We start from the raw sequence: 23,823 nt of genomic DNA, 5'->3' as shown, positions 1-23,823 counted from the left end.
GATTATCGTCATGTGGAATCGTAAACTCAACAATTAACCCCCGTTTGTTATTACACAAATATTATTTGAATATTATTTCCACTTCCAGTGCTCTGTTAGTTGAAAAAGCTGTGGGAGAAGATGACTTTTTATTCTTTCCCCGGGGATATAATTGTCTTCTGCCAATGCTAGCCGTGCTGATACCGAAAAATTTAAAGGACTTTAGTTATACGCCCCGGCATCGCACGGGTGCTACATAGATAGTGTAGGGCAGTTTGTCTATATCGTAAGTTTAGTTGGCGTTTGTAAGAAAAGCGCACGAATATATGTTTTTATAAATCTTTGAATTTATTTGCTTTTCTCTACTGTAATATTCATGTTAACTGCATATAAACCTTCCTGTTGAATCACTCTATCTATAGCTGAAATCTGTATTAGAATCCGTTACATAGTTTTAAAGATTTAAGCGTACAAACAGCGTGAACCACTTTGTTTTATTGTGTAAAAAAAAAGCAAATTAAAAGACATATCGCTAGTTTGCACTGTAAACAAAGGAATGTATAGCTTCTTAAAGTTTAAGGGCATCTCAAAAGGGCGAAAGGGCTACCAACAAGTAGTTTAATATTTCCAATGACATTATTGACCCCCTAGTGCAGTAGTGGGCGTTGCGGTCTTATAAGTGTCCCGGGTTAATCCCCCAGCAGTGGTGATTCCCTGTCTGGTGGTCCAGTAAAAAATGTGGCATAACGTTGGAATAGCTAGTGCATTTTTCTTGTCAGCACCATCAAATGTAAGAGCGTGTCTTTCACTTGAAAGTGACAGGGGAGGTGACATAAAATCATCATTATCAATAGCCCATAGTAGTCCACTGGAGTTCTAACGGCCTCTTCCAACCAATAACCACTCTGCGCAGACAGGTTTGTGATTGCAATAGATGGTAGAAGTATAACAAAGGGCGTTGCTGCCCATTCTACGTTACATTGCCTTAGTCCCGTACGACACCCACAAGAAGACTAAGGGTGAGGTCTACTTATCTACCGTCATCACATCGCACAGACAAAATACCGGAAGCTATATACATATATATAAATATATATATAATAGGGTGATCCAAAAAAAAATTTCAAAGCGTTCTATCTATCTATATATATAAAAGAGAAAGTGTGTTGGGTATGTTCCGTATAGGCTCCGAAACGGCTGGACCGATTTCAATGAAACTTTCAGGGAATCTCGAGTAATCCTGTAAAGTTTGGTGACGATCGGAGCACTCCTATTTTTGAACTGTCAAACTGTCAAATACAGCTTTTATTTACTATGATGATATTCTATTGTTGGGTGTACATAGGTGTAGATAATGATCTTCACCCGCTCGAGAAGGACAATCGCGATGAGGACAATCTTAATATTAATGGCTCATCTTTTCACAGAATTTTTTTTACACCCAAAAGATACTTTTTAGCCTGTTTGAAAAAAAAATTTTTTTTGGATCTCCCTAATGTATAACTTCCGACGGTATGCCACTTTTATTAATAAGGCCCAAGGTGACGTGACGTGACGGTGACGTAACGTGCTATGACTAATATAATATAGCGCTAGTTTGTTTTACTAAAACGAAGTAGCTTCCTTAAATCTAAGGACACCACACATTTTAATTAACTAGCTGTCTAAACATTTGAAAGTATGTTATAATTTAATGAGACTTCAGTGATATATTAAAATAGACATACTGCTAGAATTTTCACTAGCTATAGGAAAAATAAAAAATTTTGCATAGTAAATATTTTCTAACTCGTTCTGTAAAGAATATTTTCATTACTTTATATTGAAAAAGTGAGTTTTAAGATTATATAAACAATAAAAACATCCAATCAACACATTTTTAAAACATACTAAAGTAATGAAAAGGTTGTTTACATAATAAGACATGTTAGAAAAAAAAAAGAGATATTTAAAGCGATTAGAGATTGTTAAGTACCTACCGAGATTTACGTAAATTTGCGCTAGTAAAGAAACATTCAATTCGGTAACATTATGGGTAACCGAATTAAGAGTCATGAATTTGGACTTCCGTGCCTCGGAGATCACGGAACCGTTATTATATACTGTGTAAAAGTTGATATAATTATTATTAAAGGATGTTGAGAATTTAAAAGACCAATTATTTAAGGTTTAATTAATGATACTGGTAATATAATATAATAGTTCAATTCTAGTTATGTATTATATAATGAGCCAAGATTTCGCTTGTAGAGCTATAAGCCGACAAAATCTCCGAACAAAGCTGATGATGTTATTTCGACAGTCTTATAGGCACTTCTACAATTTGAATCTTGCAAAATATTTTGTAAGAATTGTTTCAAGTGGGGCTGATTTTTCAATCGTTGAATAACGGTTCTTCCACACGGGCGGTACATTGCCAACGACAAAGGCACCTGTAGCTATTGAGACGCCTTTTTAAAAGAACCCCAACTCACCTGTTGACTTTTTGACAAACTGTCATATTTGAGGCAACTGTCATAATTAGGCATATTTATTCCTCAAATAAATTGAAAATTTCTGTCGATTGAAAAAACAGGCCTTAAGTTAATAAATAATGTGGAAAAGTTTAGTTCGTAAAACAAAAAAAAAAACATGTAATGTATTATGCATCCCCATAAATTTGTTTAAACAACAACAACGTTTCGTAGTTATTATACAAATTTTATTTGTATAATAACTACGTATTCGTATTTGTTTAACTTAATTTTTATTTGTGTAGATTGAAATTGATATTCACGAAATTATTTGTTTAAACAATTTTATTACTTACTCAATTTATTCGAACTTGTTATAGGATATGTACACTTATTATGTATAATATTTTTGGTTTTGTATTTCTTAAACAGCTTATTTCGTAAAAAATGTTTGCATGCATGCATATCCATTTCCAATAAAATTTATTTCAACAATTATCTTAATTTGTGTTTCAATTTATTTTAATTTGTTTTAAAATATGTACAATTTGTTTTGTACTTAATTTTATTTGTATAAGCGTATTTCATAAAACAAAATAATATATATTTAAATGAATATTTACGTAAAAATTTGTTTGAACAATCTTATTTAATAGTTACTCAATTTATTCGAACCTTATAATGTAATGTTTCACTTCATTTATATTTTAGATATATTGAAAGGTATTTTTTTTAAACCCATCATCACTTACCACCAGGTGAAACTGCAGGCCAGGGCTTACTTGTAGTGGAATAAAACTTAACACGAACGAACCAAGTGAGACTATTGACGAAAATATCTCGTGACAGGAGAGAGATTGTTGGTTATATTATGCTACATCCTCTACGCCATTACAAAAAGTAATATGGCCACATGAAAGGACATGGATACAATGGAACTGCATTCACAATGGTGCACTTTTAACATTTTCGCACCAATTTGTATTGAGAAATTGCAGTGTATTCAACCAAAATAAGAGTTCTGTGATGCCTTATATACGAGCAATTAATTATAGTAACCGTGCAATCAGCCTTATCATTTCAATGTATAACATTTATATACAAATATTACATTGAAGCGAGCACACATGCGCTCCATTTTCATTACTAAAACTAGCGCCTTACTTAATGATCGCTCCGAACCTTGAATCCTTATCTCAGCCATAGGCGTTATTCCCAATTATTCCTTCGGGCCGCAACCGGGCTTCATCATAGTTCCCAGTATCTTAGTTTAGTCCCTCTTCCGTGGACTAAGGATTAATAAACCAGGGGATGGGCAGAAAATATTCCTTTTAAATAAACAGTTTTTTTTATCTCTGGAGACTAGAGGAAATTAAAATTTTAAAAAGGCAATTAGATGGTTTCGTTACGATCGGTCATAAAGTTTGGAGCTAATACAAAAACTCCAAATATATTTTTGAGAAAATAAAACATCGATAACAAAAAATATAGTTTTATTTAAAGTCCCATATACAATCCGTAACAATAAAAAAATATAATATTTTATAAATTTGGTTAATAATTTGGTATGTTTATGTTAATGGTACCAATTCTTTTGTACACCCTCTCTAGTAAATAAGAACGCCCTGCAAAGTGCCGCGCTGGGTCCATCAAACTGAGCCCTAGGTTTTAAGCCTCGTGTACCTTTCATTACTACGGCAACCACGCCGTTCAGACCTGAACACAGCAATTCTACTTAGCGACAGAAAAAGTGGTACTACCCTGGAAGAGCCCTCTCATAAAACGCTCTTCTACAACTTAAACATTTCAATTACTACTAAACTACTTTTAAACATTTGAATTTAGTTAATTAAGAGATTTGTGTACAAGAAAATTACCATCAATTTTTGTTATGCATTATATCTTAATTTAAGATCCATTAATAATTACGAATTCTTGTAATAACAAAACAATACTTAAAATTATTTTAACAAGTCAAAAAAGCACTGGGCATAAAATATTAGTAGTGATTTTTAATTGTTTCCTAATAAGAATAAATTAGACGAATTCACCTATAAACCTGTCTCTTCCCATAATGATTAACAAAAAAAAATTAATATAACTTATTATTTACTATTACAATTTTAATTTGGCATCGTTCATTGGTCAATCAAGAAAGGATTATATTAAACGATTGTCGAAAGGGTTTTATTTGAAACGAGCGAGCGAGCAAGCCTATTTATTTTAAGTAAGTCCAGCGATTTCTAAAAGCTGCGTTTCTGTCGTATGACCCTTCATCTTGACATCGTTCTTTTTTACAAATATGTAAGTTCATATTTATTACACTATAACTACGCGACTAAGTAATAAATAGCAATCAATCTGCTTTTTATTTTAAGTTTAATTCTCATATCTGGAATGTATACACTTACTTTTTTGGAATGACTAAATTTGTTAGTATTGTTATACCAGGTACATTAACAATACTAACGGGTATCAGGGAACGAAATTTATTAACCGGTTAGTGAGCAGTTTCCTTGAGAGTGTTGACTGGGTTGATTGACCGCTCGTGGAGTCTACTGAATACGAGCGGTGGTTACTTATTGATGTTTAAAGATTGCTTAAAAGCGCCTTGTTATGCAAAGTTCTGAACTTGTGGTTATCATTAAGATAAGTAGTGATAAACTCCGGTGGGTTTCTAGCCAGGAACAGTTCCAGGCACATGTATTTAGCCGCTGTGAGGCGCTTACGTTCGGCGCTGGAACGACACAGGTTCTTGTGCGCGTGTGAAGCGAAGTTTGTCGCCACTTTATCCACCAGTTGGGCGGTAACGTATTGGTTTTGACTGTCTTCTAGCATAGGCTGAAAATAAGATGCAGTTCTATTATAACTAGACCATAATTAATTTAAATTATAACTTTAAGTTTCTATTGTCAAGCACTATACTTCTGTAATCACAGATTTCGCCAAAGCACTGACACTGACACTGTTGATTTGCCTATATTTTTAAAACAAACTGCCATTAACCCAAGGAAGAAATTATAATCCAAAGAATTATTAAAACTAAAGAATATATATAACCTATATAAACTATAAGTGTAAGAAAATTCACACTCGTGCGCAATTTTAGTAAAAAGAGATACAGAGTTTTTGCTTAACGTATTAGTATCTAGATGACTGAGGGTGGAGGGTTTAGTGACGAAAGCTTCTACATTCGCACAGAATCGTTCTTTGTCGGCCGGAATTTGTCTTTCCCAGACGTCACATATATTACGTGTTAAATTCACCTTTAAATTACTCTACCCGTGTGAAGTTATGGTCATGAATGAGGATTTATGACAGATTGACTGGATTGACTGACAGCCACCTTAGACATCAGATTTATCCTGGTTCTCAACCGGTTCCGAAAATCATATAAGTCATCATCATCATATCAACACATTACCGGCCCACTACAGGGCACGGGTCTCTTCCCACAATGAGAAGGAGTTAAGGCCGTAGTCCACCATGCCGGCCCAGTGCGGATTGGTGGACTCAACACACCTTTGAGAACATTATGGAGAACTCTCAGGTTTGCAGGTTTCCTCACGATGTTTTTCTTCACCGTTGAAAGCAAGTAATATTTTAATTGCTTGAAACATACATAAATTAGAAAAGTTAGAAGTGCTTGCTGGGATTTGAGCTCGCTCCCCCGAAAGTGAAGTCGAAGTCCTACCCACTGGGCTATCCCCGCTTCGCATTGATGATTGATGATAAGTCTCATCAAATAAGTATTAATAGAAGATCTATATTGAAGATTTGAAATTAACTCACCGAGAATCGAATCCACTGCCAAATCTGCGCTCTAGATATCTCAGCGGTTGCTGAATCCTCAATGTTGCCGCTGTAGAAGAAATGTCCAATCCCTGCCAACCAGTGATAAACAAACAGTATAGATACCGCCACGTTGTGTTTGAGACCTTGCATTGTCACACCGCCACTTGGAAGCGATAATAGCTCTTGTGGTGCTATGTTAAGGTCAAATATGCGGTGGAGCTGGTTCAGTGTTCCGCTAGTCTTCTTCCAGAGCTGCAATTGTCGAACAAATATAAGTAAAATTTCTTATTCTACTTCTAGCACTTCACGCTCGGCAAATGAAGAGCGGCGAATGTGAAACATCTTCACGCACGGTTTAAAGCTCATCGCCGGGCGCCGCTTGCTTCCTTGTCGGTATTTCAAGAGAATATCAAAAGTGGAAAACGGCCGTTCCACGCTCGTGTTTATTTTGTACTAGCTGTTGCCCGCGACTTCGTCTGCGTTTGATTTTGTTTTTTGATGTGGCATAAATTTTGTTGTAGATCTAAAATAAAAATAGGTAAAAAAACTTTTTAAGTTAAACGGTTTTATGTTAAACATACATTGCAATGTTTAAGATAAATGTACTAAAAACCAAAAAATAATAAAATAGATACAGTCGTGGGAATTATAAACATATGCATAGACTAGACTAAAATAAAACCGTGGGGCACGTCAATTGTCTACAAATTATCGACTTAATGTGCGATAGAAGAATCGTTTAATTCGTCGTTAAAACAGGCAGTTTGCCCGCAGACGGTGAGGAATTTACTTACTATTTTCTCATGGAAATTCCAATAGTTATACACTCCATGTAAATAAAAGAGATGTTTCAACTAGTTTATCGTTGGACATTCACACTGCTGGCTGGCGAGGAATCGTTTCACAGCTCGTAGTTTGTCTTTAATCGACAAAACATATGATAAAAGTACTACTCGCTCACCACTATGAAACCCTAAAACTCGCTTATAATCGAGCTTGCTAGCTTGTTTCCACATTCTAGCCCTACTTATCACACGGCCATCGTTGTCGGTTGAACAACTGCCTAATTATAGTGTAACATTACAAAACAAGCATTTTAATCAACGATTGTAGACAATTGACGTGCCCCACGGTTTTATTTTAGTCTAGTCTATGCATATGTTTATAATTCCCACGACTGTATCTATTTTATTATTTTTTGGTTTTTAGTACATTTATCTTAAACATTGCAATGTATGTTTAACATAAAACCGTTAACCTTAAAAAGTTTTTTTACCTATTCTTATTTTCTAGTTTTTAGTTTTTATTTCGCATTCTGTTTAATTCACTAAATTTAAATCTTATTATTATACGCCATTTCGTGGCTGCGCCCATCTTAAATATTGAGGTTGTATAGTGCACTGTATTCTTCTTGTCAAGCCCTTTTATTTGATACCCATATTGGTGGGATTGATAAAAAATTGTTATCAGCCATTTGGTAGCGGCGGCCATCTTAGATTTCAATTTTGCATAGTAAATTGTATTCTACTTGTTGAGACCTTTCATTTGATACCCATGTTGATGGGATTGATAAAACCTAAGTTATCCGCCATTTTGTAGAGGCCGCCATCTTGGATTTTAATTTTATATAGTACATTGTATTATACTGGTTGAGCACTTTCATTTGATACCCATATTGATGGGATTAATAAAACATAAATTATCCGCCATTTTGTAGCGGCGGCCATCTTGAATTTATAATGATAATGAATAAACATAATTGTATTGTCACCAAAATCCAAAGTGTATACAAAATTTCAGATTAATCGGTTGACAGGAAGAGGGTGAAATTCGAATTACTAAATTTGACCCAAGAATAATAAATAAAACAAACGGGGTGAGCTAAATAAAACCGTTTAAAAAGTTAAAGTATTCAGTATTTCTAAGCCTTAAATGAGGGGTTTGCTGCTGTCCACTGAGGGAGTTCTGTCCTCTATCTCCAACCACAGTTAGGACAAAATTAAACACATATTATGACCTCTATAGCACAAAAATAAGCATTTAGATCGGTGAATTTGTCGGAGTTATGGTGTAAAATCGTCAAAATCTTTCATCCCCTCCCCCAAAGGAACCGAGCTTAATGTCGGAATGAAAAGTATCCTACATTACTTCTAACACTTCCAAGAATATGTGTACAAAGTTTCATGAGGATCGGTTAAGTAGTTTTTGCGTGAAAGCGTAACAAAAAAACTTACATTGACATTTATAATATTAAGTAGGGAAGTAGGAAGTAGGATAGGATTATTGTCGTATTTCTGTGCTCCTACCACTATGTACCTACTTCTTAGTGTTACCAAAATGAACCAGTGATTTGATACGGAAACACTAAGCCCGCAATCTTAGAAAAATATTATATTAGGCCTACTTGGATTAAATAAAATTTAAATTGTTATGACACTGCGTCATCTATTGCGTTTTTTCCGCAAAGTTTAGCTTCGGCAGCACTTGCCTAGCCCAAGCGCCACGTGGGTACGAGCGTGATATGCTAGCATTTCAAAACGATGCTATACTTGGTTTGACGAGTATAATAGAAATTCCAAGGACGCTTCAAAGGTGTATATGATATACCCTCAAAGCATCTTTGGCAGTATTCTCCATAGCCTGAAGAGATATCGAATACTTTAGATTGAATGATATAGAAAAAAAAACGTAAGCTTACAGAAAAGTCCTATTATATAATATTAAGGATTACTTGAACGATAAAAAAGCTTGGGTGTGAATTGCTCTAGCTTCAAAGCTTAATTTTTTGATAAATAAACTGTGAGATGGTGATAACAAAAAAAAAACCCGGCTAAGTTTGTTGTGGGCTCTTCTTAGACCAGGGCGCGTTTGGAACCCTCGTAGCTTTAGGTTTAAGTTGGCGTACGAAGTTATCACCATCCCCTTACAATTATGTAATCATATATGTATAAACGCTTCATAAGTGCCTGTGATAGGCCTACATGAATAAAAAAAAAATTGAATTTTAATTTAGATAACTATAGACTTTTAGATTGAGAGATCTAAAAATCTATAAAACAAGATTTTACCTAAATGTAAACTTGGCGGTACCAGGTTTTATTTACCTTAGTTAGATAATTATACACAGTTGCGTCATTGCTTAAATAATTGCACTATCGATAAAAAAAAAATACGAAGGTAACAGAAAATTGCTTAACAGAAATCAGATTCACTACGCAATTCCTGTTTGGATAAAAAGTTATTTTCACTAAAAACAAAAAAAAAACTACCTTTTGGCAGATGACCTTCCTTTCTATTGCGCAAGATAAAGTATTGTGGTTAAAATCAAATTACCTTGGATGCCTCAAGAAGCGACATTATTAAAATATTTACCTCGTTTATATGGGGAACTATTCTGGTGTCGTAAACCATGAAGCCATCAACTCCAGCTTCTATTTCCTTCGACTTCGCCTCCAGTACTCTGTTTATTATTGCCTTTGATCTATGAATGAAAAAAAAAGAAACCTTTAAAGCACTCTTATTCTCACTCGTAGTCTATACACGTGGTTTATTCTTATTGCAATTGCAGCCATTTGAGGGTTTATAATTGAGTAAATGAAGCGCTGATAGCAAAGTGGGTAGGACTTCGACTTCACTTTCGGGGAGGGGGCGAGTTCGAATCCCAGCATGAAACTAACTTTTCTTAGTTATGTGCGTTTTAAGCAATTAAAATATTACTTGTTTCAACGGTGAAGGAAAACATCGAAAGGAAACCTGCATACCAGATTTTTTTTCATAATGGTCTCAAAGGTGTGTGAAGTCCACCAATCCGCACTAGGTCAGCGTGGTGGACTGCGGCCTTAACCCCCTCTCATTGCAGGAGGAGATCCGTGACCTGTAGTAGGCCGGTGATGGGTTGACATGATGATAATGATTGAGTAAACCTAAGCCTGAGAGTTCTCCATAAATTTCTCAATGGCGTATGAAGTCTATTAATCTGTTCTTGGCCAGCGTGGTAGACTATTGCCAAAACCTTTCTTGTCTTGAGAGGATACTGTGCCACTTTAGTTGTAGTGGGTTAATAATAATAATACTAGCTGACCCGTGCAACTTCGTCTACACCAAATCAGTTATTACCGGAAAACACGAATAAAATTACATTTTCTAAAAATTTATCCTAGCTAGATCGATTTATCGCCCCCGAAACTCCCTGTATACTAAATTACATCAAAATCGTTGGAGCCGATTCCGAGATTCCAATTAAATATATATATACAAGAATTACTCGTTTAAAGATTTACAGATATAAGATATAGATATATTGTCAAGTTTATTTACAATTATACCTACATTATATAAAATGAAAAAAATAAAATGCAGTGTGAAAATAAGTTGCAAAAAATAAAATAGGTAATTTTATACTTAATTAAAAACAAATACATTTTGGTAATCACAAAGCAAAACTCATTAAATCGAATTAATCATCTAAGGAGGTAAGCAGACAAAAACTAATAGCCAGTAATTCACTTGTATTGATCTGAAAATTTCCATATATATGATTTATATATGTGTGATTTGTGTATTTATTTACAAGAGATCTTGTAAATAAATGTTGTTTACACAGACAATTAGGTACGTACTCAGTTTAAAACATTTGCAATCAATAGTAATACCTGATGAAATCTCATTAATTATCGGCAAGATTAAAACGCTAATAGGCAGTAAACTTTCACGAGGTTTGTATTGATTCCCACACTTTGTATATGGACATGTCTTATCAGATCACCAGGATCATCAGGGAATTATCAAGATTTCGTTCCTGGTATTTACGTAAATACAAAATTAAAAACCGTAAAATTGTAAATACAAAACAGAAACATTTGTAGCCACAGGAAAGAACTTACCAAAGTTATTAAGCTGTAATGCTGCTTTTTGTATTCTACTTCTTTCTTAATTTTTCCGTTTTTTTTTTGTATATATATATTAATGATGCGGTGGTTAACAAATAAAAAGTAGTAATAAATAATACTACTACTGTTAAATATTAAATAGGGGATGGAAGTTTGTCTAAAATTATGTAATTTAATAAAATTGTTATATAGTTATTGATTAAAATGCGAAAATACAAGTTTCAATAAGGGATGAATGCACTAAATACAAGATTTAAAAAAGAAAAGGCTATCAGATGAATTTTTTTATACCAGGGGACCAAGTTCGATCCCTGGTCTCCTGGGATTTAACTTTAACTTTTTAGAATTACATGCGTTTTTAATTTAAGAAATTAAAATATTGCTTGCTCAATTATACCTGCATGCCTGAGAGTTCTCTACGACGTTCTAAAACTATCTACGGCCCAAACCCTCTCATTCTGAGAGGAGATCAGTGCTCTGCAATGGCCGGTAATAGGTCGATAATGATAACATAATTTCATACAAACTCACTTGTCATCGGCGCCATCACTGCCTGGCTTCAACATGGCTGCGGCCATGCCACCCGTCGCCAGGGCACCACGCTCGTGGCAAGTGTTGACCACTAGCTTCATATAGCTGTTGAGGAACTTCTTGTCCATATTGACGTATTTGTTCCTATCGGGCAATAGGAACTCTTTGCGGTCACCTGACAACATAGACAAAAAATTTTCAATTTTTTTTTTTTTAAATCTACAAAATCAACCTTAATAGCGTTACATCTAGCTTCCAGCCGCGAAGAATAAGGCAACTACTACTAACTTTGATATAAAATGTGAGTGTAGGTACCCCAAATATGCTGAATACATTTCAAACTATTTCGAAATAAACAGTACTAATTGCAGTAATGTGAAATAAAGGTACTAAGTATTTTTATTTGATCTCAAACTTTCATAAAATAAATAACATCGTACATAACAGCAACAATGCTGTGAAGAACTGCATAGAAATAGATTAGTTACTGTCTATGTTTTCTTAGTTGTCTTATAATGTAAACACTGTTTTTGATACTTTTTAGTGTAATTTTTTTTTTAATTGTTTAAAAAATAACAAGAACACACACATTATTTTTAGCTATTTCTTTTTTGTATCACACTTGTTTTTTAATTTTTTTTAATATATACTTTATACTTAAAAGTTATGAAAAGATTGTTTACATTATAAGACAAGTAAAAAGAAAATAGACATAAGTTGCATTGTGCATTCATAATTATTATAAGGTTAGCAGACCAGTTTTATTTTGTATTAAAATAATATCTTCTGACAATTATTAATTTAAAACAGATACATACCAAACTTTGCAATAATTGATGCACAATAATCCCATATCCCACAGTTCAAGCCCATACAATGGTCTTTTAGTGCAAATAATATCTCTTCTAATTCAAAGGTTGATATAATATTCTCTATCAAAACACAAGCCTTTATTGTTGCATGGGGCAATCCGAGTTTGTTCTGAGTCCATACAAATATCTCATTCCAGAGTTGAGCTTCGGAAGCCCCTTCTAATTTGGACAAGTAGAAGTACGGCCCACTGTTGGCCTCATACAATTTCTTTCCATTATGATACATGAGAATTCCAAAATCAACTAGAGGACCTATTGCTTCCTTACCATCAATCTGGAATTGTTAATTATGTCATTGATATTCTCAGTTTCATTTTATTATTCAATATCTCATCAGTATCTCCGGGGCCTTCGCAGACAATATAGACACTGATTCAATTTAAATTATAGATAGATCGAACATGAGCTTTGTTATTTGAAAAGTACAACATAAACAATCAAATTACTGTGAACAATCAAATTACAACAAACAATCAAATCACTACAAACTGCCATAAGCTACATACATATACATATATTATCTGTGAAAGATACATAAATCATTTGCAGAATGAAGTACATTAGTTGTTAAAACTCTTTTATTACATAAAACAACATACAAATATACAATTGATGAGTTTGCTGGAAAAATAATTGTTATATTGTAAAAATTGCAGCTCTTTTTTAAACAGAACCTTTTAATGCTGAGAAGAGTCAAAGTAATATAGATCTCAGCATCAACAAAAGGATATGGCAATTTGAACCAAATATGTGAAATCGATTCCAGAAACCTTCCGTATGAATAATATTGCTTTGGAAAGTATATTAAAAAAAAAATCAAATTCAAAAAGGTTTTATTCTGATGCTTTCATAATATATTATTACCATTATTGAGTGGTGATAACTACATTTGTTAACTTGTAACTAATTCTAGGAGGGTTATAAACGGACCCTCTTAAAAGCCCACAGCAAACTTAGCCAGGAGTTTTTTTAAGTATCACCATATAAATCAAATTAAAATTTAGCTATAAAGTTACAGTAATTCATACCCAGGCTTTTTTTATCATATATATAATATTATAATAGGATTTGCAGCACCAAAGAATGAAAAATTTGGCAGGTCAAAGTATAAATGGATAAGTACACATTGCAGAAAGCTACAATTTAAGTTAACTCATTCAAATTTCTATGATATAAGGAACAATACTTTAAACTAAAATACATGTGCCAAAATATAATAAGAAGCTAAGACTTGAAAATATATTTAAAATACCAATTATTACAAACCAAAATATCATGGTCAATCATATTCCATGCCCTAGGCCTGAGCATCAGTACTGGACAAGTTGTGATGCTAATTGGTGCTCCTGGAAGTTTTCCATTTACAGCCAAATAAATATTATTAAAGGCCACCAACTGATTCCGCCATGTAGGGCAATGCCCATCATCAAAATCAACCTGGACCCCTTGGATATCAGCATTTAAAGCAGCTACGAAATGTGCAGTATTTGATGCTGACACATCTCCCAAATCCAAATGACGATTTCTAAAATATTAATGTATTGCTGATAACAAAATTTTTAATACATTATTATTTAATATTTATAATAAAAAACAAGTAAAGCACATGCAGTAGGTACAAATTATTTAATGGAAGCATGTAATGTAATGCAATAACTTCAGAGACTAATTAGGATTAATTAAAATTCTGTAACTATATAATCAGTAACTGGTACTATCCAAAATAGAAAACTTAGAATACTTTACAGCGTTTGTTGATCAAAAGCCATCTACTAATCCAAACTAATTTATATATAAACATTTGTGAAACTGGTCTGATATTATTTATATATAATAAAAAATTCTCATTAATGAAAAGTGGATCCAAACAATTATTACAAAAAACAACTTTTGAGTCTCAGTGTTAAGAAGCAGTTGTCAGTGTAGACACAAAAGCCCCTATACTGTTTTTGTCTTGTTACTATTGAAAGGTCAGCTCAGAAAGAGAAGTGTGTTGACCCCAACTAGGTGGATGGAGAACATCATGCAGTGGCAGAGATACAGGCAGCGCAAGACAATGGAATTTGGTCCAAAATTCATATCCAGCAATGGACATCCATTGGTTGGTGTGATGATGACTCAATAATATTTACTTATTTGCAAACCTTGTAAAACTAAGTTGTCAAGTAAATTTAACACAAAATAAAAATGAGAGAAATTATAGTTCAAACCAACAGGAATAAAAGAAAAATGATTTACTTACGAATAATGCAAAGATGATTATGAAAGAAGTAGAATGCTTGTGGCTAGCGAAACACCAACGTACATGATTAATAAATACATACTGAAGCCTAGTGGGCAACGGAGCAACATTCCAAGATTTGTCCAATCTTTCCGATGATATTTTAAAATCTACTTTACAGACTGATTTCGTATCTACCGCCCTTTGAACTCTATTCTTATAAAGTTGTTCTATTTTCAAATCAAATTCTCTATGCAAGTGGACTAGAAATTCAAGCGCACCCTTATTGTATAATTTTCTTTGAACATCTTCTAGTTTTGGCGGGGAAGATTGTAACAGCAAAATACTTGACATGATAAAATTTAAACTATCACTGGTTACACAGAGAACAAAATTTAATTAAATAATAACTCATACACGAGTCTCTACTCCGCATAACACTATATAACTGATAAAACTTAATATTTATTACATCGTCAGATAGTTATATACATCGCAAGTGTCATTCCACTCAATTTGGAGGAAAACAAATTTTCGACACAATGTTGCTGATTCAAATATTTTGACTCTTAGCTATGGAGGGTAGAGGTAAGGAGAGTCATCTGTGTATATGAAAAAGTGTCGTCAAAATGTATTAAATTAGGATGGCGCCACATTTGCATCAGGGTAACTCTTAAAAGAAGCGCCAAATATAAATATTGTTAGAGTAGGCTTGAAAAATAAACAAGGAAGTATGGAGATACAAGGAAGTAAGGTTATATTTACCACAATATTTTGTACAACGTAAGTTGTTGAAATTCTCAATAATTAACTACTTTAGTCGATAATGACATTAAATTTATGGAGGGTAGAGGTAAGGAGAGTCATCTTATATGGGAGAAAAGTTGAAAAAGTGTCCAGTTGTTGCGCTAAATAACAGTTCAAAAATCCTCCACAATGGCGCTGGTGGATGCACAGGGTATGGTATGAATGTAGCAATCGTAGATGAATTGAAGTATGCCGAGTTAAAAAATTTAATGTCATTATCGACTAAAGTAGTTAATTATTGAGAATTTCAACAACTTACGTTGTACAAAATATTGTGGTAAATATAACCTTACTTCCTTGTATCTCCATACTTCCTTGTTTATTTTTCAAGCCTACTCTAACAATATTTATATTTGGCGCTTCTTTTAAGAGTTACCCTGATGCAAATGTGGCGCCATCCTAATTTAATACATTTTGACGACACTTTTTCATATACACAGATGACTCTCCTTACCTCTACCCTCCATAATTAAATTTTTTAACTCGGCATACTTCAATTCATCTACGATTGCTACATTCATACCATACCCTGTGCATCCACCAGCGCCATTGTGGAGGATTTTTGAACTGTTATTTAGCGCAACAACTGGACACTTTTTCAACTTTTCTCCCATATAAGATGACTCTCCTTACCTCTACCCTCCATAATTAGTAGGTAAAAAAATCCTATCATTGGCCATTGGCTCATTGCTCAGATATACAGGACGGGACCTTTAGCATTGATAGGTAAATAATAACTTAAGTAAAAATACTAAAACTACAAATCATATTTGAAATAATTAATCTGTGACACAGATTCAATTGGTATCATATTAATCTGTGTTAAATTCTGTCATATTGTGAAATTGTGAATTATTGTGATCCTGAAAAGTAAAATGGACGTAATGGAGGAAGCGATTAAATTTAAGCCCAAAAAGAAGAAAAATTTACGACAAAGAGTGAAACTAGAAGATGAAGAATCTGAGGAGGAAGAGTTTATTTTAGCTAGATTGGAAGAAGCGAAGGAGATCCAGAAACTTCGAGAAAGGCCGAATGGTATTAGTGTTGTTGCTTTAGCGACTGGACAGAAACCTTCTTTGGTGGAAGAAGGGTCGTGTAAGGACCCATATAATGTTAAAGCTGGGGGCATGGTAAATATGCAGGCTTTGAAGAGTGGTAAAGTGAAACAAGTAGAGGATGCCTATGACACGGGAATTGGTACCCAGTTTTCTGCTGAAACTAATAAACGGGATGAAGATGAAGAAATGATGAAGTACATAGAGGAACAGCTAGCGAAACGAAAAGGTAATCACTATCTTTCCCCAAGTATATTTATAGTGAAAAGCATTTTTTTAAATTTATTTGGAAAACAACAAACATAAATAAATTGTTACAATGAATAAACTTAATTAAAACTTGTAAATAAGCCAATAAAGTTTTCACTATTAAATAATGACCCTAATGATCAGGAGTTATGTTCAATCATATGGATAAGTAACATATACTAACTAATATTAGTAACACGAAAAAAAAATATTAATTTTTGAAAAACTTTTCATACTTATAAAAGAGTGGAAAAAATCCCACACCACATGTTTCGATTATTTATTATTATCATGTATTAAGTTTTTTTTTCCACCACTTTGTCGGCGTGACTAATATGTATATTATCCACGCCAAATAATAGCTTTCTAATGCTGAATCTCTGAGGTAAGCTGAGCCTAAAATTATATCCCAAATGCATAAAATGTTAAATTTAAAAACCCCAAATCTTATTAAAAACCTCCTGTGTTTTATCAATAACTTATATACAAAGTTCTTATTTCTAACCAATGTGAAAAATAATCAATTATTACCAGATATGAATTCCCTGCATATTTCATAATCCATACCTTACAAAGTTATTATTATTACGCTGTAGTCCAGAGCATATTATTATTATGCATGCTCTAGTCCAGAGCAAACTAGAAACAAGAAGTTGCGTCTGGCACCACTACAAAAAAAAATACAGACTGCTTTTAGAAAAAGTGCAGAAGGCCTTCCTGATACTTATTCGAGCGCTGCTATGAGTATTACCCCTTTATGTATCCAACCAAATTTATTTTAGGTTGCTTAGGGTCAAACTCCCTGGAGGTCTGATAGACTGACAACCATCTAAAAATAATGTGTCAAATCTTACAAGGAGACGCTAATCTTCAAAACCAAATGTGTTCTATATGTACCAAAAGACAATAACCTTCTTCCACGAAAATACAAATTATTTGTTGTCCCTTCCTGTAACACTGTTGCACAAAGCATGGCACCTATACCGCGTTCATTGTCGTCATTCAATGACAGGTGGACAGCATTTTTCGTGAATTGTAGAAAACTCTGAGCATATTGAATGACCTTTACTTCAATAATTGGAGAGTATCACTATATATTAATGTCATCTTTCATTCATTTGTTGTATAGTTATCCATTAATTATGTAGTTTTTTTCTAGTTAGGCTAAGTGGCGATGCCTTACTAACAATATGTAAAATAAATACCTATACAGTGTAATCTCACTAATCCAGCACTATTAAAAACCGGAGGGTGACGGATTATTGGAATGTTGGGATTACTGGGTTATACTGAAAAAGTCATCGGTAATAAATAAAATAAAGCATTTCATAGAGAGAATAAATGTATGTTATGTATTACGGAACAATTGAATTAACATGTAGGCACATAATATGTAATAAACTAGTTTTGAAATAATCCTTAATTGAGGTCTGCTTTTGTGCAACTTGTAGTCCTTGCTTAAAAACCTATTCTTGCATATTGCAAAGAATTATAATATCTTTGGCAGACATGCCGTTTTCTTCTGCCCATGTTATGCAGGTATTGAAACAAATCAATGCATCATCTGGTTTAACCCTTACAGCAGTTGTAGTAGTTGGTGGTTCAAATATTTCTACAGAGCTTTCTTCTTGTACTGCTTCACATACAATTTCTTCATCAGTCATAATTTCCTCTGTTTCTTTGATTCCTTCAAATTTTCTTCACTTGTCTCCAACCCTTTTTCTGATAGTTTTTGTAACCAATCGGCAATAGGCACATTATCCTCAGGATCCCATTCATCTGTTTCTGAAACATCATTCATTGTAGGCCACAACTTTTTCCATGAAGATTGGATAAGGTTAGGAGAAACAGACCTCCAAGCATGAGCGAGAGAGAATACAACAGCCTTCAAATTCAATCCTTTAAGGCTCTGCGTCATATCACCATACTGAGATACAATATGACAAAGACTTTATTTTTTGAATAACATTTTGATCCATTGGCTGCAGTAAAGGTGTGCAGTTTGGTGGTAGGAAGATGGTTTGGATATTCCCATCACTTGATTTAAGGTCTTGTTCATTTGGGTGGCCTGGAGCATTGTCAAGTACGAGTAAAGCTTTTATGGGCAAGTTTGATCATTTCAGAAACTTCTTGACTTCTGGGACAAAGTCTTTATGAAACCATTCACTAAATACCTCTCTCGTGACCCAACTTTTTATTTGATTCTTGTAGCAGACTGGCAGACAAATAATCTTAAAAGCTCTGGGGTTTTTCGCTTTGCCAATCACTAAGAAATCCAATTTGTGGGTTCCAGTAGCATTTGAACACGGCATGAATGTGATCCTATCTTTACTCACTTTACGACTTGGTGCACTTGCTTCTTCAGAAGAGACAAATGTTTTATTGGACAACAGTCTCCAGAACAGACCACTCTCGTCTGCATTATAGATTTGGTCAGGAAGAAGACCCAGTTCTTCTACTTTGTTTTTAAAAAATTGATTCATAAATGGCTTCACTGCAGATTCGTTGCTTGAGAATTTCTCACCCGATATGGTTAATAGATGGATATATAATGTTTATGAAATTAAAGGTATATAAGTATAGATTACAATGATTCACATCGATATTTAAATAAAATTGCTTTATTGCTTAAAAACTAACATGAAACTAATTCTATTCTATTGCACAATCATTGGCACTGAAGTATAATTATTGGCACAGTGAATTTGGTATAACGATTGGCAGTGGTATTTACCAATGCAGGCACACCTACGTGCCTAGGTCCATTAATAATCTCGCTGTCATTGCTCTCAATCTATTTACTTTAACTTTTATCTTATCACTTCCACTTTCCCTTGAATCTCGGAAAGTTATGTTCGGACGTATAAGTTCATCTAAAATTGGTCCCTTCTTCAATTCTTTTTTGACCGATTACGATTGCTTGTTCCGATTCTTTAATGGTTCTTTCAACTGCATCTACAATTGGTCTGTTTTTTTTATTTTCTTCAGGGCAGTAATATTTGCAGGTTTAACTTCGTTATTTTTTATTTCCTTTGTATATTCTCTTCTTCAATTCTCTTCTTCAATTCACTTGAGATTCTTTTTGCAGCTTTAATCAAAGATATTTGATTAAAGCTGCAAAAAGAATTAGATTGGATAACAATTTTTGATTTGATACTATCATAATTTGATTTAATTTTCTTAATTACATTTTAATTTTTGCTTTGTTCTTTTTATTAAAAGTTTGAGCCTGTTTTTTTCTTTGAGTAAGCGTTTCTCTTTGGCTTTTTCTAGTCTTGCGAGAGAAAAGAAGATCAATCAAATACGTTTGTTCTACTTTTCTTGTATCTGTTTCATCTTTTTTAGTTATTTTTCTAGTTCAACAGCTTCCCAATCTTTACTCGTTATAACAAAAAAGCGATGTTCCACACCAGCTTTTTTGGTAACTTTAGAAAATCTTTTATATTTTGTTTCTTTATTGGACTCTTTGAAGTCCATCGGTTGGCATGTATTACATAATATACTAGTGTTTGTTTTCTCTTTCACACTCAGAAATAACCTCAACTGTTTGTACAGCTTCTGGTACTGAATCGTTTGTCGATGTAAGATTTATACAGGATGCCAAAGGTATTTCCTCAACCCCCTGATGTTGAAGTTCAACATTCTTCGGGTCCTAAAGTCCCTTCATAATTGTCAATCATCGTGTTTGTTTAAGAAGTGCCAGTGTCTTTGGATTGAGGTTCAAGAGTTGAGAATTCTGGTTCATAAATCAATTTACACGGATATACAATTATGAAACAGTGGGAAAACAAAATAATAGCTTTGACAAGATTCTAAATGACATCCCTAACTAAAGTTACAACTTAGTAGGACTTAACAAGTTGCATGACAATTTTTTTATTTACTTTCGAAGAGTTTGTTGACAAACATTTAACTCACCGTTTTTTGCGCGCCACTTCTCTTTTTTCAAAAAGGATCGCGTGTTCGTGTCCTTGCACGTTAAGGATCTGATTTATGGACAAAATACCATAATTCATAATATTTTTTAGTCAGCATCTTACAGACGCTCGCGAATCGCCATACTATTTGCTTGATCACGTGACACTAATACGGTTCTGTCATTGGTCGATAGAGTTATAGGAGATATTGATACTGACACTTACTGTTATAGCGGCTTTCGAACCTAAATCACTCTTTTGTAGTTGATTTCTCTGTGTTATAATAGATTTTGTTTTGTTTCAATTTTAAAGGCAATTTTAAGAGGTAAAAGTAATCTTTCTACTAACAAAAATTGATTGATGATGCAGCTACTAACAAAAATTTGGTAGTTAGGCATTACAATGGGTTTTGATACTACACCACTCAATATCAAACCTTTATCGCCGAATTAGCGTAACCGACACATAAAATGTATTCCAAAAGAAGCTTTATTTCAATTTACAAATAAAACCTTTTCTAAAATTAGAAATTTGTATAAATTTCGGATACGCTAATTCGGTGATACATAATAGATATGGGAGGTATCTTTTTGTATTTTTTATTTGTATAAAAGCCATAATTAACGTGAATGAAGCGAGCAACAGCTATTAAATAAAACAAATAGGACTTATCAAAACCGTTTATGTATTGTTGAATATATCTCAGGAAGTAATTAGCACGTCAATAATTAGGCTAATAGAAAGTAGTTTTTTTTTTAATGTACTTTTAATATCCCTGAAGTTGTGTATTATTTTTTCCTTGAATTTTATTGTAAGTTTCATGCTTAAAGCCAAGAGATCTGGCGCATTTTTTTTTGTGACTAACAAATTCACACTTGACCATTGTGCTAGACAACTGTCTGACAAATTTCCATTCAGAGATTGTTAATATCGATGGTAAAATATAATACAAAATGTACGTAAGTTTAGTTTGTTAATAAGCAACAGGTATTTTTATTTCAATAGGCAATTTTTCTGTTTTGTTCATACTTCTTATTTTTTATTTGCAGAGGGGCACGATCATGATAAAAAGGATTGTGATGACAGTGACACACTAAAATATTTTCCACCTGAGGAAGCTGCATTACTGTCCCTACCTGAACACTTACGAGTATCTTCTACCCATAGATCTGAAGAAATGCTTTCTAATCAAATGCTTAGTGGAATTCCGGAGGTGGATCTTGGTATTGATGCCAAAATTAAGAACATAGAAGCTACAGAGGAAGCCAAAATGAAGTTGTTGTGGGAAAGGCACAATAAAAAAGATGGGCCTTCCCAATTCGTACCTACAAATATGGCAGTAAATTTTGTACAGCACAATAGATTTAATTTGGACAGTGTTAATTCTAAAAAGAGAAAAGTTGAAAAACCAGAAATTACAAAGACAGCAGCGAATGTAATAGATGATAGTGTTAATAAAATAGTTAAAAAAGCAAAGGGTGAACGGGCTACAGATGACTATCACTATGAAAAGTTTAGGAAACAGTTCAGGCGCTACTAAAGGGAAAATTATGTGTCAAAAATGGTTACACTTTACCAGCCATGTAGCAACACAAGGGTATTTTTTATGAAAATGAAAAGCATTTGTAATTTATATTTCATATCCGATAATTGGCGTCCTTTATTTAAACTGTAGTTAGAAAATATCACATTCCCGCCCCGCTGGTGAATTACAGAGATCAGTCTGTAGATTTCGTACTTACCTTTTTTTTTAATAGTCAATTCTATCAATAAAAACACCTATCACACACACTTTTTCGTTTAAGTTATGCTTTAATAAATAATTAAGTTATATGGTAAAATAATCTTTTGATTACCTCCCTGACGCAGCGGTGAGCGCTGTAATTTTAAGTTGGAGCTCCCGGGGCCGATTCCCGGCATGGGAAATTTGGGAGTTTATTAATTCTGAATTTGCTCTGGACTGCTCTGGTGTAAGGCTTTGGTCGTGGTTAGTTTTCCTAGCGACAAAGAGGTTACAATGCTGCATTGAAAATAGACGTATGGATATCAAAAAATCATTGCTACTCTCATGGTTGTCTAGCGCAGACGACGACGATGATATATTTTACGATAGTGTTTCTATAGTGGCAGTGGCAACTCTGAAAAGAAGAGGAAAATGAGAGGGAAAAAAGACGATTTTGGATGGAAAATTTTAATTCTTTTAGAAAACAGTTCATTGAGTTCAAACTTTTCTATGAATTGCAAGATAATCAATTTCGTTCATATTTTTAGAATGACAAGAAATGAATTTGAATATTTGCACAGTTTAATAGAATGTGACATCAAGAAAAAAGTACAAATTATAGAGAAGCAATTACTACAAGAGAGCGTCTTGCTATTACACTAAGGTGGGTTTTAATAATAATGTTTTATTTTCAGGTTACAGGACCCATAGTTATACATAATATAAACACAATATGAAATATTAAAACAAAAATGTCAATAAATAGTAAAAAAAACTAATAATAATAATAAGATTAATACAGGACATTATCCATTTTTTTAAAAGCTTTGGGCCCCGATGACATTATGTTATGTCACAGTGGTTTTAACCCAGATAAGCCTGAAACTAAAATTTTGAAAAAAGTTACATTATTTAGTTTATTAGATCTTATGCAACATAAAAAAAATTATGAAAAAAAAATTAAGTGTAAGGCTTTCAGGGAAACAGCCGTCCTATATGTAGGACAGTAGGATAATAAGAGGAAATAAAAGACCATTCATTACAAAACAGAATGTAATCAAAAAATGTAGTTTATTAGATAACTATTGATTATATTACCCATTGTTATATGTAATTTACTAGATTAACACTATTTATGAATGATATGTTTCAAAACACTTGACACACACTCCAACATCACATTTCTTGCAACGTGTCAAACATTTTTTGTGACATTTACGACAGTGTGTTTGCTTCGATTGAGGAATAACCAGATGATTCATTTGGTCTTTACGACTATCAGCATGTTCATGATGGGAGGGTCGGCTAGGCCCTCTTTTGGCATTTTTTCTG

The 23,823-nt window shown here is 33.5% G+C and overlaps 2 protein-coding genes across 3 annotated transcripts; one reads left to right on the top strand and one right to left on the bottom strand.

Moving 5' to 3' along the window:
* Positions 1–3,942: 3,942 nt before the first annotated feature.
* On the bottom strand, positions 3,943–15,285 carry LOC120625263 (malate synthase 1-like). Of its 2 annotated transcripts, XM_039892276.1 has the most exons (7): positions 14,844–15,285; positions 13,786–14,044; positions 12,466–12,793; positions 11,648–11,822; positions 9,600–9,708; positions 6,225–6,479; positions 3,943–5,273 (listed from the first exon to the last, which is right to left on the bottom strand). In XM_039892276.1, exons 1-7 carry the CDS (start codon positions 15,092–15,094, stop codon positions 5,022–5,024), a joined length of 1,629 nt encoding a protein of 542 aa, XP_039748210.1. In that variant the 5' UTR covers positions 15,095–15,285; the 3' UTR covers positions 3,943–5,021. The 2 variants fall into 2 exon arrangements, with proteins under 2 accessions (XP_039748210.1, XP_039748211.1); XM_039892277.1 differs by lacking the exon at positions 13,786–14,044 and having other exon boundaries at positions 14,762–15,285.
* A 947-nt stretch (positions 15,286–16,232) lies between these two features.
* LOC120625284 (telomere length and silencing protein 1 homolog) lies at positions 16,233–22,609 on the top strand. Its single transcript, XM_039892303.1, has 2 exons — positions 16,233–16,831; positions 21,818–22,609. Exons 1-2 carry the CDS (start codon positions 16,423–16,425, stop codon positions 22,306–22,308), a joined length of 900 nt encoding a protein of 299 aa, XP_039748237.1. The 5' UTR covers positions 16,233–16,422; the 3' UTR covers positions 22,309–22,609.
* Positions 22,610–23,823: the final 1,214 nt, after the last annotated feature.

Source organism: Pararge aegeria, chromosome 7 (assembly GCF_905163445.1).
Source record: "Pararge aegeria chromosome 7, ilParAegt1.1, whole genome shotgun sequence".
NCBI lineage: Eukaryota > Metazoa > Arthropoda > Insecta > Lepidoptera > Nymphalidae > Pararge > Pararge aegeria.
The sequence above is the reverse complement of the archived record's forward strand: the minus strand, read 5'-3'. Positions and strand labels throughout refer to the sequence as shown.

Bases quoted from the DNA above. Each gene is read 5' to 3' on its own strand.
- LOC120625284 (XM_039892303.1), top strand. From the start codon at position 16,423: ATGGACGTAATGGAGGAAGCGATTAAATTTAAGCCCAAAAAGAAGAAA. The intron at 16,832-21,817 runs GTAATCACTATC...TTTTATTTGCAG, and splicing joins ACAGCTAGCGAAACGAAAAG to AGGGGCACGATCATGATAAA.
- LOC120625263 (XM_039892276.1), bottom strand. From the start codon at position 15,094: ATGTCAAGTATTTTGCTGTTACAATCTTCCCCGCCAAAACTAGAAGAT. The intron at 9,709-11,647 runs GTGAGTTTGTAT...TTTCATTCATAG, and splicing joins AGTGATGGCGCCGATGACAA to ATCAAAGGCAATAATAAACA. The intron at 6,480-9,599 runs GTAAATATTTTA...CGACAATTGCAG, and splicing joins TAGTTCCCCATATAAACGAG to CTCTGGAAGAAGACTAGCGG.